Source organism: Thunnus albacares, chromosome 11 (assembly GCF_914725855.1).
Source record: "Thunnus albacares chromosome 11, fThuAlb1.1, whole genome shotgun sequence".
In the NCBI taxonomy this organism is placed as follows: Eukaryota; Metazoa; Chordata; class Actinopteri; order Scombriformes; family Scombridae; genus Thunnus; species Thunnus albacares.
This window is the reverse complement of record NC_058116.1, coordinates 2,934,375-2,952,284: the sequence shown is the minus strand read 5'-3', so window position 1 is coordinate 2,952,284 and position 17,910 is coordinate 2,934,375. Positions and strand designations below refer to the sequence as shown.

At 40.5% G+C, this 17,910-nt stretch overlaps 1 protein-coding gene across 1 annotated transcript; it reads left to right on the top strand.

Annotated features, from left to right (window-relative positions):
- Window positions 1-4,798: 4,798 nt before the first annotated feature.
- Window positions 4,799-5,640, top strand: olig1 (oligodendrocyte transcription factor 1). Its single transcript, XM_044366895.1, has one exon. The coding sequence runs from the start codon at window positions 4,870-4,872 to the stop codon at window positions 5,638-5,640; it is 771 nt and encodes a 256-aa protein (XP_044222830.1). The 5' UTR covers window positions 4,799-4,869.
- Window positions 5,641-17,910: the final 12,270 nt, after the last annotated feature.

The window sequence follows — 17,910 nt, the reverse complement described above, 5'->3', positions numbered from 1 at the left end:
TTGGTGCATCTGGGGGTCAGCGGTGTTTGGGCAGTTGTCCACCTTTCCCAGTTGGTAATAAAGCCTTGGTGAGGTGTCCCGATATAAGAACATAACATAGACTGTATATGAAGATGGACGTAGCAAGGCGTGACGTCAGCTATTGGTTTGCAATGGAGCCAGTTTGAAGCCCAGAGTTGCTGCTTGCTATCAGCGCCATCTTTTCCATTTGGAGCCAGGACCTTCCAAATAAGGAGTGCGGGGTGCTTCCTTTCATGCTCTGGAAACACGCCCTGCATCCTCAAATCAAAGCTAACGCTGAGTGGTGCAGACTTGTGTTAATATTAGCTAACTGATACAAATAACATTAAACTTACTAAAATATTGCGAGATTAGTTAGCAATTCAATGCAAGTCCCAGAGCCAGGGAGCGAACTGTCAATCACACCTGTCAATCACTATCGTCAACTGTCAATACTATTCGTCTTATATCTTATTAATAAACCAATAATTTCCAAAATTACCACCAGCACACTTATTAGAGGTCCTGAATTTAGAGATTGACACCATAATGACTCATTGGAAAAATGTATTGACGTAGTATATCATGAGAGAAGTTGACACTTTTAGGAGTATTGGAGCCATTTTTTTGAGGCAGCAACTAGTGACCATCAGTGGTATTGCACTTTAAGGGACTTCCAATTTCAAGTTGTGGTTGTTGCCACTTGGAATATAATGGTGAAGATTTAGGTGGCCTCAGTGATAGATTCCTTTTCATCCACAATGTTCATTATTTCCATGTACAAAAAAATAAAAAGGCCGTCTTTAGATCGTATCTTTTAAGGTTTTTGTGCAGTCAGTTTAAGTACATTATCTCCCAAATCTTTACATGTTGTCCACTCCATAGTCATGTAATTTATACATCACCAAAAAAACAAAATATTTACATACAACTTTTCAGTTCAATAACGGTTCAAAAGTACATTTACTCTGGAATTAAGGTTAGAGGAAAAAATATAGATGTTCATTAACACAAGTTAATGGCCAAACAGTAAACTACTAGCCAATCAGATAAAAGTATTTTCCACGGCTGTGGTGTAAAATGTTTTATAACAATTCAAAAGCTTTTGAGCAACAAGCAGTACAGTCTGTGATTTGGAATGCCTTCTTCAGATATTAACAACATAAGTCCTCCCACAGGGGCAACAAACACATCGACACACAAAAGAGCTCAATCAGACACCTGATGTAAATTGATTCCATTAAGTCAAGATTGTGTCTGTATCAGCAGCCAGCCTGTGGCTTTACATAATTTGTGAAACTCTCTCTTTATACCCTGTGAGGAAGATATATAATTACACCAATTTGCTCTCAATGAATGACCTAATAGAGGTTTTCTTTTGTGTGTTTCAGCAAATAAATGTCAGAAAGAAAAAGTCTTATTGGCTGGTGGTATTTTCAGTTTTTATTTTCTCCTCAAATTAATATGTTAATTTATTGGTGATTATGAATATGAAAAGATTGGATGAATAATTAATAATACAGAAGTGCTGAATAATGTGAAACACTGACCACATTTTTTTTTTGCCTTTGTTGTTAGAAGATACACTACTTTGTAGCTGGGAGACATACAACCTGCATTAAAATTAGTTTTAACCAATCTGCCCATTTTAAAAATATGGTATTTTTTGTCAAAAATTGATTAAAACTGAAAATCATGAGCCATAGCAATACTGAAGATTTGTGGGTTCAAAATCATGAACACAAACACTAACAAGGACCCTGCATTTTTGTAACTTTTGTTCATTTTATTTCCCTTGTACATCGCTTTCTTGGGTTTTACTATCTTTTTCTGGTGTGTGAGAGAGTGATTTGCATTTAGTACACATTTCCAAAATGCAGTACAAGGAAAAAATAAATAATAACCATTTTTCAGTGGTATCTCTATGGGTGTACTTTGCATCCTGTATTGGGGGATAAATTGACCCTGGAGTTTGGCTGAGGTGTCTTCCTGTCTGTCAGTCGCAGGAAATGGCTCCACACAGACGAGGCATTTAGTTCCCAGGTGCAGGCCCACCATTGGACGGCCTTACCCAGATGGATAGTACTCCTTCCACCATAAAGACACTAGTCTTCACCCTGCCCTGAAGCCACCGGTACTCCTGCCTTGGTCCAGCCTCATCAAAAGGAGCCTGGAAGCTGGGAGGCGGATATGCTGGGCTGCAGCGCCAAATCAAGCTCACTTTTCTTTCCCTCGTAAGTGGCAGAGAAAAAAGTGGGGGAGGTGCACATTTCTGGTAGACACCAGGTTCTTTATTTCTCCTCTTTTCTGACTTCTGCATGTGTGGCTCCTTGCAGGTGTCCTTTTTTTTCTACACTTTTTTTTCTCTTGACACAGAGACCGGATCCCAAAATACGGTCAAAACCATCATGGCTCGTTTTCTTTCATTACTTGGTCTATTACCTCTCATTGTTAGACAGGCACTAGAAATCAAATTGAGCTCACAGGCACGCACATAAACACACATACACACACACACACACACACACACACACACATGCACACATTCATCCTGGCTGCCCGCACTCTGTTCTCCTGCAGGTGCGAGGGCCATCCGCCTGGCCCTTTTCATGAGGCCCTCCCTTTCCTGTCCGTCTGCAGCCGTCCATTCAGCTTCAATCACAGCACCAACTGGACGCCACCGGACCACTGGCAGGGAAGGGAAGCGCCTCCACACACATCTTTCACTTGTTGAACGACAAGAGAAGAGTGGCTGGGGGAAAAAGAAAGGGTCTTCCTCCTCTGCATCTCCTTCTGCTTTCATCGTAAACAACTTGCTTTCTGTTTGTAACGGTGCTGTCCTTCCCCTCTTCCCCCTGCCTTCCTTTTCTCCTTCTCAGATGGGCTTTACAAGGAGGGGGGTGGGGGAGAGTGCAAAAAGAGGACGGCCAGGCACACTGTGCCATGGAGTGATGCTGAGGTCTTTTTGTGGCTCATGAATGGCACATTTGAGGTTTCCAGCCTTGCTCGGTGCCCCAAGCCAGCTTCACCTGTGGTTGGAGTCAATTGGCCTGTTGTCTGCCTGTCTGGAACGGTGCCCAGCTCTCTGCCTGCCAATTTGGTTAGCGAAGCCACACAGAACTGAGCAACAATAACCTCCACCTCAAAACCATCAATTAACTCCCCACACACAGTGATGTATCCATTCACTGTTTGCCAGAACTGTTGTCTGACACGATTAATACCCACGCTAATACTGCTAATACCTGCTCTCTGTCAGATAACAAAGTACTGATGGTTTTAATGGCTTCCAAGTTGTTAAATGGCTGTAGTGGTACATTCCATTAAGCTCATAATGTTGTATCACATACAAAAACAAGATTCTTCAAATGTGGTCAGGTGCTAACAAGCATCTACAGCCATGCTAGTGGCTTTGTGAAGTTGTACTTCTGTACAGCAGTGTTTTGACCAAAATGCTAACATGCTGATGTTTAGCTGCTATAATGTTTTAGCATGTAAGCATTGCATTTGCTAATTAGCACAAAACACAAAGCACAACTGAAGATAGGAATGTATTAGTTTAGTGGATACTTGGTCATAATCCAAAGTTTAGACAAATATAAAGTTTGACCATCTGAATGAAAAGTCAGGGGATCACCAAAGTAACTATGCTTCATTCTGTACAAAATTTCTTGTACAGACATTTGTCAGCGCTATGATAATATTTATTGATATATTTTTATCTTTACTCACCTGTCTGTTGTGTAGAAACCCACATACTGAGAATCTGACTTGTCTGCCAATCCTCATTGCATCTATTAAGTACTTTTGTCCTGTACAATCAAGAAAATGTATTTTAATGTAATTTCTCCTCTATTTTGAAAACTGCATTTTCACATTTGCTACCTAATCATGTCAAAAACTCAGTAAATATAAACATTTTGCACAGGTCTTCTGTTTGAATTCTGCTTGTTTGTCTATAAAAAATATATATATTGTCATTCCTGTAAATATTTTATGTAAAATTTTATTTAACCAGGAAATTAAGTTATAAATAGTTCCCTGACCAAGGTAGCAGCAACATCAAGAACAAAGGTTCCAGTACAGCCTGAAGAAAATGGATGGACAGTGTCAATTAGATATGTTAATTGTGTGTTTGAAATGTGCTTGTGCTTTTATGCTTTCTACATATTCTTGTGCACAGGTTGAAATCAATCAATCAATCAATCTTTATTTATATAGCGCCATATCACAACAGAAGTCATCTCAAGGCACTTTTCACATAGAGCAGGTCAAGACCGTACTCTTTAATTTAAACTACCTGTTTAAATACAGAATTTACTGTCAAAACCATCTCTGTTAATATACTCACCATCTACCATTTATTTCTCAGTAGAACTTTTTCTTTTAAATTTTAAAAAGTCAACCATGCATTAGTGTGTTTCTAAAGAGCATATCAAGTCTTGGGGAGGAGTTGAGCTGAGGTGGGGGTCTGTGAGAGGAGCATTTAGCTCACTTTTCTAACGTGTGAGCTGTCATTCCCACCACACGCAGCTGTGGAAATGAACTAAAACTGAGCTGCCACTCTAGGAACCTCTCACTCACTCACTTGTGCAGCCAGCCACCAAAAGAAACCAAAATTAAAAACACTCGTCATTGTGCTGGATGGAAGCTGTTTTTGGCCAGCAAAAGGAAGATCATCAGGTGGAGGAAATGACATTTTAATTGTTTTACTATTTGTGGATTTTTTAATGAGCAGAAGTGAAATATTTTTGTTTTTACAGACCTTACAGACCTATTTTTTATTTAAGTTAACTGAACTTGTGCTGAAGAAATTTAAGCATTTTAGTGAACCTCAACCCTGAAGACCAGTGCACCTCTGAGAAGACTATGAATGTGCTGTCAAACCCCGTGATCAGGGCTCAGGAGCAGCCTTTACCTCTCTGTGGCCCCGGGTCTGTCCAGGACTTACCCCACTGCCCCCCGGGCTTCAACCTCAGCTCCCGGCTAAATCCTGCTCCCATGCTTGGCCTCCAGGGCAGCCAAAGATCAACCAAACCTCAGAGGGAGCTGAGCCCTGAGGAGCAGCAGGAACTCAGGAGGAAGATCAACAGCCGGGAGAGGAAGCGGATGCAGGACCTGAACATCGCCATGGACGCCCTGCGGGAGGTCATGGTGCCTTATGCCTCCTCACCTTCGTCCACTTCCTCCCTGCAGTCCCACCAGCCAGGTGCTCCTCCGGGCCGCAGGCTCTCCAAAATCTCTACCCTGGTCCTGGCCAGGAACTACATCCTGCTCCTGGGCTCGTCTCTGCAGGAGATGAGGCGGCTGCTGGGGGAGGTGAGCGTCGGCATGGGGGTGAACACAGGGCCAGTCCCCCGGCTGCTGCTCACAGGAGGGTGGCCCCTCATCTCTGGCCCCGGTCAGCTCCTCCTGACCCAGGAATCCCTCCTCACCTCAGCAGCCTCTTCATCTTCTTCCTCCACTTCATCATCACCAGCTGGTAAATGTCCACTGCTGTCTCCGGGCCCCATGGAGGCCTCACTGGCCCCTGTTCAGTGGAGCTCAGCAGGGCCCTCAGGAGGGCCCCTGTGCCCCTGTGGAGTCTGCAGACTGCCCAGATTCAGTCACTCCACTCCAGCTCCCAGATTCCCAAAGTGACACCTTGAAGTTGAAGTTGAAGTGGATTTCTGAAGAATGGATTTGATGACTATTACATGTATGCAACATTTTTCATATGAATTGTTATTTTTCTAACATTTTTAATGTGTTTATATAACTTGGTATAACTGGTATTACTCACAATTATCTTTAAATGTTTTTAAACTTTATGGATCTATTCTGTATTTTATAAGACAATTTCTTAATGACGTAAATCTAATAATCCCCTTTTGTTTCAGAGTTAAACTGCATTCTGTTACATCTTTACATTGGAGACAGAGAAACAAGTAACTGCTTTGATCATTCTTGTTGAAAGTGTCTTTGCATATGAAGTGTGAACTGTAATGACAGTATGCATGGTGCGTTTGATTGCAGTGTTGTAGTCTGTTAAGTAAAAAATGGTGACAATTTTAGGAGCCCACAACTGGAGAGGAACCAAATAAAGGGCTCTTATGGAATAAAAATTGTACCATTTTGAAAACCTACTCGCTAAATCAACCTCTTAATATGAGTATAAGTTCCCACATAAACACATAATTTTCTGTTGGAAAACTATCCCAAGAGTTGGAACAGTTTTTGTTTATTTCCCATGAGAGATTTCTGTATTTGTGTTTTTGTCTGTGCTCATTGGTTTGAGGTAGAGAGAGCTCAGCTGAAAAAAGGTGATGTCACATATGTCCAATCAGAATTGAGCAATATAAGTATCTGAATCTGATGACATTTCTTTATTACCTGCTGATATTACCAAACCATACAGCCCTGACGAAGCAGTTTTTGAGTGTTAAACTCTTACTGAATAATAACAAAGAATGTTTTTTTCATAACTTTAAATGTAAGTGTTTAATATTAAAGAGAAATACTTTGGCCCATAGCAATATTTTCTCAGGAAGCCCAACATTTTTAGCTATGCCCTTGTTTGAATGTTCAAATGAATGTATTTTACTATGTGTTTGTGTGTGTGTGGGAATGAGAAAGAAAGAGCATACAAGTGTGTGTCAGTCAGATGGATGTAGATGAATTATGTGAAAAAGAAAAAAATAATTGACCCAATTCCATGCTACACACTATTTCAGAGCAGGTATTGAGTATAGGGGGCAGGGATGGTCTGAAGGTTAGATAAGTGGCCTCAGGTTCAACTCCCGGACAAATCTGGGTGGGAAAAGTGAGGAAGGCACTTAACTCCTAGTGAGCTCAATTGCATCAGATCAGCCTGCAGTTGGACTGGGCAGCCTCCAAGTGTGAATGTGTGTAATTGTGTGTTCTTAAAAAGAGAGAATTGTTCTCAGCAATACTTGTAAATAAAGGTTAAAATGTAATGTCTGATTAGATGACAAAACTATGTGTACTCGTTTAATTGCTTGATTTAAAAAAAAAAGATGGGGTACATTCATTTCATGTATACTAACATAGAAAACAGTAAGCAAGTGCTGTTTACAGTTTGGAATTTGGATGCAGTGAAAGTGTATCACAGTGTGAATTCATGCAGGTGTAGAGCTGCGAATAATGATAAAGTTTATTATTGATTAATAGTTTTGCATGCAAAATGACTGTAAATAGGGAAAAATGACAAATGAGAATTTCCCAGAGTCAAGTGTTACATCTTCAAATGTTTTGTTTTGTCCAACCAACAGTCCAAAATCCAAAGAATTTACAATCATATATGACAATGAAAAGCATTAAATCATCACATTTGAGAAGCTGAAACCACATTTTTGCCACTTTTGCTTTAAAAAGGATGAAAACAATTATTCAATTATGAAAATATTTGCTGATTGATTTTCTGTTGATCAACTAATCGATTAATCGACTAATCCTTGCAGCTCTAGATGTGTGAGCGACGTCTTTCCACCTTTCTCACTACAGTTGAGTCAATGCTCACAAGTGGAGCAGGTAGCTTTCTCCTTAGCACCTACGTGTAAATAAGCAACAGACCACTTTTCCCTAAAGTTTTGAGTTGACTTTGTGTCAAGCAGCACTTATTTGTTTCTGTGTGTAATCTTGGAGGGGAGGGACATGAAAAAGAGAATTCTTAGAAGTTACAACAATGTTCTTCTCCTCCACAGACATTTAACCCTCCTGTTTCACCTCTGCAACACCGTTTTTGTCCGTTTTTTAGCGAATCACCTCGGGCAAATTTCTCCCTCGTTTGTATAAAGCAAAAAGGTTTCTACTTTCAACTCGTCCTTTCTCTCATGTCGCTGATCAGACCCACTTCGCCTGCTATCCCACAATACTTTGAGAGGTGATTCACCCCCATCCCACAGAAAAAGAATAGAGGCAAACTTCTTGTGTCACTCCGTGTTCACCGCAATAATTTCTGATATACTTCAGACGCTTACGAGATGCTGAGCTGAAAAGCTTCTTCCACCCTCCATGCCACCCCAAAAATAGTGAAACAGTCCTCATCTCTTCCCCCCATTCATCTCTCCAACAAGCAAAAGATCAAAACCCACCCGTGTAATTACTGCTCTACGGAAAGGAGGCCTTTTGATTATTAGCCCCCTCTTTCTCCTCCATTCTCAAATTCTTGATGTTTCTCTCTGTTAAGGAGCCGGGACGGGTGATTTGGCTGCTACTCATTACACTCACTCCACAATATGTTCAAACGCCCAGAAAATGTGTCTCCCTGAATGGGGTTCACTCCTGCAAACTCGCCGCCCCTCTGGAATAAAGCAGGCAGCTTCATTCTGAGCGAGAATAAGAGGCACTGGTAGGAGGGAGGATATTCTCAGCCACAACCTGGCCCTTAGCATGGCCTGCATGAATAATAATAATGAAAATAATCATAATCATAATGCTGATAAAATACTCAAAATAATTGCTACCCCGTAATAAGAGGATTATGGAGGGTAGATATGTGAATAGTGGTGAGTGAATGGAAGGGAATCTGTTAGCATCAGGGAGGACAAAAGAGGAGCTGGATGCCATTAAGTGAGATTAAGCTAAATAAGGCTTGATTTTCTTACAAGGAAAAAGGAAGGAGGAGAAGAGGGCGAGAGTGAAGGAGGAGAGGAGGGGGAGGGAGGGAGAGCCTGATTCATAGATCAAAGTAAGATGGCCAAACTTCACGGCTTTCATTTACATATAGCTGCTTTATGTCTCTGGAGGGATTAGCTACCTTGCTATTTTCTCTGGGTTGCTCTCTATTCTGCTACCTTTGCCCACCATCCACTTCCTCCTGCTCTCAGGACGGTTCAGCCTTTTCTCTCTCTCTCACTCTCTCTCTTCTTTTTTTCAAGTCGGGCTCCTTAATTTCTCCCCCCTCTCATTCTCTGGTCTTTCTCTCTGTTTCTCCAAGAGGCTCTCACTTTCTCGTGTTTGGTGGTGTCATTGTTGCAGCGACGCAGGGGTCTGGTCAGTCTTTGTGTTAGCACTTTAACTCATCTCCATTTCATCACTGTTGTTCAATGGGGCGAGGAGAGCTTGTAAGACAATGCACACACACACACACACACACACACACACACACACACACGCACGAACACACACACATTCATTTTGGACAACGACCAGAATGTGGACACTTTGGTTGGATCAGCAGATTTATCACTTCTTACTCTCGTTAAAGCAATAGTAGGTCTAAAACCTGTGTCGCTGTTTTCAGAACAACTGTTCTCCGTCTTTTTTTAAAATTTTATTTAAGCAGGTAAATCATTGAGACTGTGGAAAAGTAATCCTCACACAGCTGTACACATGTGACAGGGGTGTAGAAGGACACAAAAAAAAATAAAAATGATATCAATAAATAATAAGAAGCTTAAATTTAATTACTTGGAGATCAGAAAATGGAAAACATAATGATAAATGAACATCACTTAAATAACATAAACAGTTGGACATGTCCCTGTTATTTCCTTTAATTTTATCTTTTATCTCCAATGGGACATCTCTGTGTTTTATATATGTTATATGTTGATTTATCAGTAAATTCTATGTTTCTTCTTTTTATTTTTCCAGCTTAAACCTTCCCCTTGCTGCAGCTATGACGAAAAAAGATATAAGACAGGATTATGACTCTTTTGAGCTACTATACATTGGCATCCAAGTTGGCGAATAGAATCATTAAGGTTCCAAAACTTGTGACTGAGCTGTACGTTGTGTTTTAGGGCATTCATAGCTCTTTTCTCTACTCCACATGTTTACCTGCGGTAAGTGGCCACAGCCCAGTATCCCAGGAATCATTGTCTGTATTGGATAGTCATGTTAACCTTTTTATTAACCGTAACCACTATCTGTCCCCAATGTTATCCAAATGTTATAGTTGACAACCCTGAATCATATTCTATTGTATTGTACTGTAGAGAGAAAACAAAACAGAGCAGAGTTTTGCAGAATCATCTAATATCAGGATGCTTGTCTGGTGATAGGATTGGTGGCCATTGTATAAGCGCAATAAAACACTCGGAGATGTCCTGAGAAAAGAAACTGACTCAACAAAGAATACAACACTCTGCTACATGTTGTTGCATTCTTTGCTCGATTATTTTGGTTTATCAGGACACTTCATTATGTACTTTTTTTGCTTATATAACAAAGACTGAAACAAAGTCAAACCATGTTTCACAAGTATTTTCTGTCAAGTCCTTACACATACATGTCAGAAGATAAAACATTTTTACCATTCAGTAAATCAGCAACTGTACAGAGTCAGTGGGGGGCGGGGCTTTGTTCTAATACTCAGCTGCTTTCACAAAATTTGGTTCTCAGACTTGCAAATATTTGCTAGCATCCAATTTGCCAAAGGGCAAAAGTTGCAGCACATCTGAGTATTTTGAAAAGCACCATTATATTCTCATGTATCCATCTGGATTTCAGTGGGATTTGGTGTGCACCCAAATAGTCACTTCAAACTCCAACATATAGCTCTGCTATCCTGCACATTGTCTTCCACTGTCCCTCTCCTGCAGCCTCTCATCTCAGAGTGTTGTTTGCCTCCAGCCTTTGTTGTACTGTTTCATAGCACTTAACCAGTCAACGTGGGGAGTCCTTGGCTTAGGAAGTCCTGAGCCATAAATTTCATCTCCACAATGAGCAGAGCACAGGGGCTGGTCAGGACCCCCATTTACTTTCTAACCCAGCTTTTATTCATTCCCTCCCTAAATAACATCAGGCCCTCCTGTGCTGTCCCACCCTGAAATTCCCGATCCCCTCTGTCACCCCTTCTTTCTCAGACCGAACCAATACAACAGGGTTACTGCTGAGCCCGCCGGCCCGCTCATTAAGCATCGTGTTCTCTCCCACCCATTCCAGCCCTCTGTCCTATTCACACCATGGCCCTCATTACAACTTTACAGGCCACCATCAACCGTCACCTCATTACCCCAATCCACCGGCTAAAAGACGCACTGAGATGGTGTGTGGTCACAGGAGATGTATTGTCTTTACAAAAATCTGAAATCATCTCTAAAGTTTTGCAAATGATTTGGTTTAGAGGTGATTCGAAGCTGATTATAAGATGAAAAGATTGGACAGTTGAATAATTTACTGTGTTAATATCGCTGATAGTAACAGTGAAATAATCAATAAACAGCAGAGAGTATGATGATCCCTGCCACCATCACTACTGAATGTGTTTATTTAGAGAAACTAGAATTTATGTGAAAAAAAAAAAAGAAATCTGTGTGAAATCTGAGTGGGGTAACAGGAAATTCTAATGTTTTAACAATTCCAAATCCCAAACTTTTTTATAGTAACCCCCAAATGTTTGACTTGTTGTAATCTGTTTTATGAATTTGTTACAGCACTCTTAAATACCCTCTTTTATACCTAAAAGTATTTGTAAAACATGAACACAGAAAACCACCGAGGGCTCCATTCAGCTTCCTTCGTCTGTCTTAAATCACCAAAAGCATCATGTGATTGCTCTTGTTTTTATACATTATTGCTGTGTAATAATACATATGTTGGTACAGTCGGATATGAAACCTCTGCAGTGCATTGCCACTGAGGTCATTATGTTATGATTATTCACTGACCTTCTTCAGGAAACTGGAGCCGTTCCCATGATTCAATGTGCAAAAGGCAGGAGAACTTTTTAGTTATAGACAGCTCCATCAGTCCACTGCACCTTCATATTCTAATACAAAATACAAGATCAGGCATCCACAGAAAAAACAGGAGACTATCAGAAGGGCATATGACTGTCAAATCAGATTTAAATCTTCACTTGAGTCAGTTTCAGAAACCAAATCGTGTCCCCAGTCAGTTTTTAGGTGTTGGGGGATCGCAGTGTCCATTTTAAATGGTGGCTCAACATGAAAACAGTGTAGTACATAGCACTATTGCGTTGACGTATTTGTGAAAGTGTATCTCGTTATGTGCACATGCAGTTTAGCGGGTGTAAGCTTGCAACAACAGCATGTTGCATCCAAATCAGATTTTATTTGTGATGATTGAAACTCAGCCTAGTGGTGATGATTTCTGAATCATATCACCACATGCCTCACACATATACTGCACAGTGTACCTGATGCGTAAACTTTCCTACAAAGACGATCCGGTATTTTTATTGCACCTTTATGAAGATAATTAAGGTTTGTTTTCAGCTCCGAGACCACACACACAAACCAGAATGAACTCCATCTTTCTCTGGATTGAAATGTATATGATATGATCCCACACACTGCTCTCTTGGTTTTGACCAGTGGGCAGCAGGATACACAACTGCTAACCAACGGATTACTTCTGTGCCACTGGACACTGATTTAAAGTACAAAGAAAGAAGCAACGATTAAAAACAAAAAGAAAATTATACTTTTTGTTTTGTGTATTTTTAGTTCATCTCCACATTCTACAAGTCAATTTTAATACTGTTCTACAATGAATGGAGCATAGAGGACACTGGAAAGTGGGAAAGAACATTCAAAAATCACTAAAACCACTATAGGAGTCTTTGTAAGATGGGCAGCAGTTATGAAAAGTCACACATGCAGTTGGAAAATAGGCTAAAACATGCAAAAACATTGGTATAGTCCTTTAAATGTGTGTGTGTGCATGTGTGTCGCTGTGGTAATGAACCCCTGGCCCTCAGTTTGCCCTCTGAACCCTCGGTGGCCTTGGAAGCAGGAATTCCAGTTAACACATCACAGATCAGTTTTCTTTTCTCTCCTTTTTGTGTTTCTGTCGCTTCTCGCCAAACGGCGGCTGGGTGTCGACGAGGCCTGACAGCCACCAGCCCTCAGCCTCCTCTGTTTTCCTGTCTTCTTTCTTCCCTTCCTTTCTCTCACTCCTCTGTTTGGGCTCCTCTTTCTTGCCTCCTTTTCTGCTTAATTGAGTTGTTTGGCAGGCGGGCTTGTCAGACAGCACCGTCTATGTGGGGAGTCTGAGGGGCAGGGGGGGCAACGCCATTGTGCTCCCAGAGACGGGTTAGTTTTTCACCGTTACTGCTGCATGAGTGCACATGGCCCAGATTAGTAGCAGGGGGGAGCTAGAAGGAAATTTATGAAATATCAAGAAAGTCTTTGGATATTTTTACTACATTCTGACCATGTCCAAGAAAATCTATTTCTGTTTTAGTCCTCCAAATTTTGCAGAAGCTCATAAAAACTATTTTTATGCAAATGCTAAGTTGCCTTTTCAAATGTATGTATAAATGAAAATGTATCATTTATTGCATTTGTAACCACAACCAACAAATCGTCTCTGTACACATAAGCAAATGAATCACACAATGCCAATGCACTACAAACATGCTGTATAAATGATGCTCATTTATTAGAAATATTTTAAAATATAATATGTCTGTATCCATAATTGATGTTTTGACTTGGAGTGACATGAGAGTCTCCTCAGTTTTAAGTGCTCAGCAAACCCATAAATATCTTCTCCATACGAGAGGGTAGAGTGGTCTGAAGAAGGCAAACACTGGCTGTGTGTGGAGTCATCAATCATCAGGGCAGAGCCAAGTGAGAGAAATGCAGAGGAGGATTCTCATTTCACCTTTTCATGGCGATGAGCATGTTAGTCAAGTGATCCTGCAACAAGCTTGGTGCTAAAACTTGAAGTGCTAGTTAAGTAGTAGCTGGAGCTTTTCATGAATAAATGATCATTTATTTTGTATGGCTTGTAACACAATCTTGATTCAACTACTTGTGAATAAATGAAAACCTTGTATTTGCTTAACTATATTTTTTTCTGTGTTTCCAGGTTTGCATCTCTCCATTTCAGTACACTACAAGAGTCAATTTACAGAGAATGAGAGGGACTAGAAGAAGAACTGGATAGTTAGTATTAGGGGTGTGCCCGAATACAAATACATTATTCGGCAAAGCACAAATAGTGGGTTTTATACAAATATTTGTTTCATACAAATATTTAAAAAAATATTTGTTGAGAGTGTTCCCCAGAGATAAAGCTGAGCTACTGACGCAAGCAAAGTGCTCCCAATGGACTCTCCATAACCTGTTGTTTCCCTTCTCCTTTCCACAAAGTTAGGTTGTAAAAGTAGGCAATAAATGAAAAGTGCAAAGCAATAATTGCCTTTGAAGTTCTTCCCTACACGTTACACGGTGTGCTGTCTCTGTGTTATGGGTGTATAAATAGGTAGAGGTCTGTCTGGAATGAAGCGATGAATAAAGTTTTAGTTTAGTAATCAGCACAGTCGTCTATGATCTGGGAGACTCCAGTTCAAGACCCGGTGTGGGGACCTCCTTCATAAGGTAGTTTATTCAGGAACACTTATTGTAACACTTTTATTTTCTAAAATTAAAATTGTCATAAAAACAAGGATTTTTAAGCCTCTTTCCACTTTTATTCGATTACAGATACAAATAATTTTGCTGCCTCAACAAATACAGATACAAATACAAATACTGAGATCTCTGCACATCCCTAGTTAGTATTAACAGTGGTACTGCACCAGCCTGACATATCGGTGTAAGCCTGACTCAGCCTGGTTCATTTAGGCCTGAGCCTGAATTAACAGAAGAACACAATGACAAAAAACGACTTCAAAACGTTTTTCTTTGCCAATCTGCTGAATACTCAGAGAACAGAAACTCTAGAATCTAAAAGTTTTCTCAGTTACATATTTTACTAGTTATTTATTCCACATGCAGTAGCTCTGAAGAAAGAATGGATAAATGCTGAATCACACTGCAAAGTGTTGTAACTCTCAATAGATCATGTTTTACTATTTTTTACATTTTAAATATTATGAATCAGTCGATTACACATCGCAGTTTTGTGCAGAATCACAAATGTTACTTTTTTTTAAAAACAGCCCTTTGAAAAATTTTGCTTTGCATGTTTTGCTTTTGAAAAAAAAATGGCTTATATATTATAAATAAATAAATAATATATAACTTAATGTATGTAATTTATTTGGATTATCCAGGAAGAGAAAACAGACCTTCTCTTTTATTAAACTGTAACAATAATAGAGAAAGAAACTATACTATTTACTATATTGATAAACTATATTTATGTATATGTATATTTTATAATGTTGCTGCCTAAAACTCCTTTTAATGTGGAGCCTGACGCACTCGTCTCTCTGTTCAGAATTACTGAAAAATGAAGCTTCATTATGACACAAAGTCAAACTCTGTTTCTAACGTGATGTGAACAAAATATCAACAAGAAATGTTGATATTTTGTACAAGTTGGTGGTTTACTTACTGAATTAGTTTCACTATTAAATGAATGTCTTCAAGGTTATTGACTTTATGCAGGTAGGTGTGAGGGTGTTAACATAGGCTACTTTAATTTATTATTATATTGAACTTCCTGCTGAGACTGCAAGTAAGTCACTGAAACTGAAAGTAGCAATGCAGCGCGTCGGTACATACCAACATAAAGTTTTCTCTTATTATTTAACAGTTCTTGTTGTGTCTGTTGTTTTGTTACTGTAAAAGAAACACACACTTCTTCTCTTCCCCCGGGTCCATGAACCTGTCCATCTGCTCACACACACACCAACACAGACAGCCAAGGGCAAAGGGGAGTCTTTGTTTGTGTGTGTGTGTGTGTGTGTGTACGTGTGTGTGTGTGTGTTGTATCTTTGCCCGTTTTTGAAGGGTTGGGTGTGTAGTCATTTTACATGGTACAAGGTCTGGACCAGAGCCACTAGACTTCAGCTCCCTCCCTGAGGCTGCCCCACCTCACCTTACTTTTAAATCACACACACACACACACACACACACACACACACACACACACACACACACACACGCACACACACACACGCACACTCAGGCCTGTTCTGACAGTTACCCCCACCCCCCCACCACCAAACACACACACACACACACACACTCACACACACACACACTCGTGCCATCACACAGCCGTTCTCATTCTGCTGACCAGCAGAAACCCTGGACACCTCAACCCAAGGACAGTGTGTGTGTGTGTGTGTGTGTATGTGTGTGTATGTGTGGTTGCTGGGGCCCACAGCTCACTCCTCCTCTCTTCCAGCCTGCTGGAATGCCAAAACCAGCCGGCAGGGTCAACGTAGGAGTCAAAACACTTCAGAGGAACGAGGAGAGGCCAAGCAGCGTCGTGCATTTTTATCACACAGGTACATGATTTTGACCCACTGAACAATAAATCTAAATGACTTTACTTTGAAGCCTGGAAAAAGCTCCACCGTAAGTTAAAAGGTGGAGAACGTGTGTTGGCTGTGCTGCTTTGGAGGTCAGTAATGAAGGAAAAATTCACCTGGATGCACTTCAGCACTGATAAACAGTGCTTTTTCTGCCGTGATACTCAACAGTCATGTGAGCAGAAATCCATTATAGAAGAAGTGTACTTCTAATTTATACTGTTTTCAGTCAAACATAATGCAATGTGAGCACAGCTTACACTTCACAACAGCATCTTTGGATTCTGAGCCAAATCAGAACTGCATTACTGATGATTTCATTCAGCCACGGCATGTCATGATACAGTGTAGAAAACTAGTTTAACTAGCCTCTGCTACATTAGCTGCAATGATACAGACTTGTGACTGAGCCACAGCTGAGGGATCTCTCACTCGCATTAGCACAAAATCTAACACAAATTCATTCATTCAGTCGGCCTGTCAGTTGGTTCAACACATTGGTCCAGACTGAAATATTTCAACTACCAAATGGATTGTCCTTTAATTTAGTTCAGACATTCATGGTCTTCACAGGACAAATACTGACTTTGACACACCCCTGATGTTTCCAGTTTCTTCTTGTTCAAATCTTAACCCTCAGCCTAAACATCAGCTAATATGTTCAAATTTAAAAGTTTAACGGACCTGACTGGTGGAACGAACACACACTAGTTCGGTAAATATTGTCTTCACGGTTAAAAGTTCTGATGGTTGACTGTGAGTAGTGGACATAAACCAGGTATCCACTGTCCTGCTCCAAACTTCTCCCTCAGGATTCAGTCACAGCTGCATCTATAACAGCAACATTTTGGAACAAAATCAATTAAATTTAAATTCACCAAACCTCTAGTACCACTTTTTTGCAGTGGTATGACAACGTTGCATTCCCTACTTTTCTACTTACCGTAAACACAAGTTGTTTTAATACAAATCATATTTATAGAGAGGACAGAAACACTTGCAGCACATACTATGTTTCTGGATTTTTTGCAAACTACTAAACATCATGTGTATTCACAGAAAGAATATAGACATTCAGAAAACAGACGCATGAGGCTTTTGATGGTACATTTCCATCTGTTAAACAGATTATGAGGTTTATACCCTTTAAACTGTGAAAATCTGTTATCCTGAATATGTGGAAAAGTAAAAGGCTCTGTGTAAAAGCAGAAACTCAGGGGCAATGAAGGATCATGGGGCGTGTGTGTGTTGGACAGTATACCCACCATCCTGAGTCCTCTGTTGGGAAGGGCACGGTCCATTCCTCCTGTGTGCAGGTGTCATGGCTGGACCTCTTCATTTGCATACATTTGCATGCTGTCAAACGGAGCTGCTGCTGACAGCTTCCAGAGCCGACTGTCTTCCTGGACCCCGGCCCAATCCTGTCGGCATGGTTACACGGCACGGCAAAGCGTGCCGCAGCAGGCTCGCAGCCAGGCCGATCAGCTTCGATGAGAGCTCCAGTGAGATGTCTTTCAGTGGACAGACATCAGCTCACACCAATGACCTCCAAATGTCACTGAGTGAGGGCATTAAAATAACATTTATGTATGTTGGTATACGGCAATGCAGAGACGCTTTGGGCCCTTTTCGACTGAATAGTACCAGGAACTAAACTAGTGAGTAAAAGTCTCTTTTCTCCCAAATCTGAAGGAACCAATTAAAGAGAGAAATGCCCTTTTTTTACA

Excerpts from the sequence above, each read along its gene's own strand:
- olig1 (XM_044366895.1), top strand. The coding sequence starts at position 4,870 with ATGAATGTGCTGTCAAACCCCGTGATCAGGGCTCAGGAGCAGCCTTTA.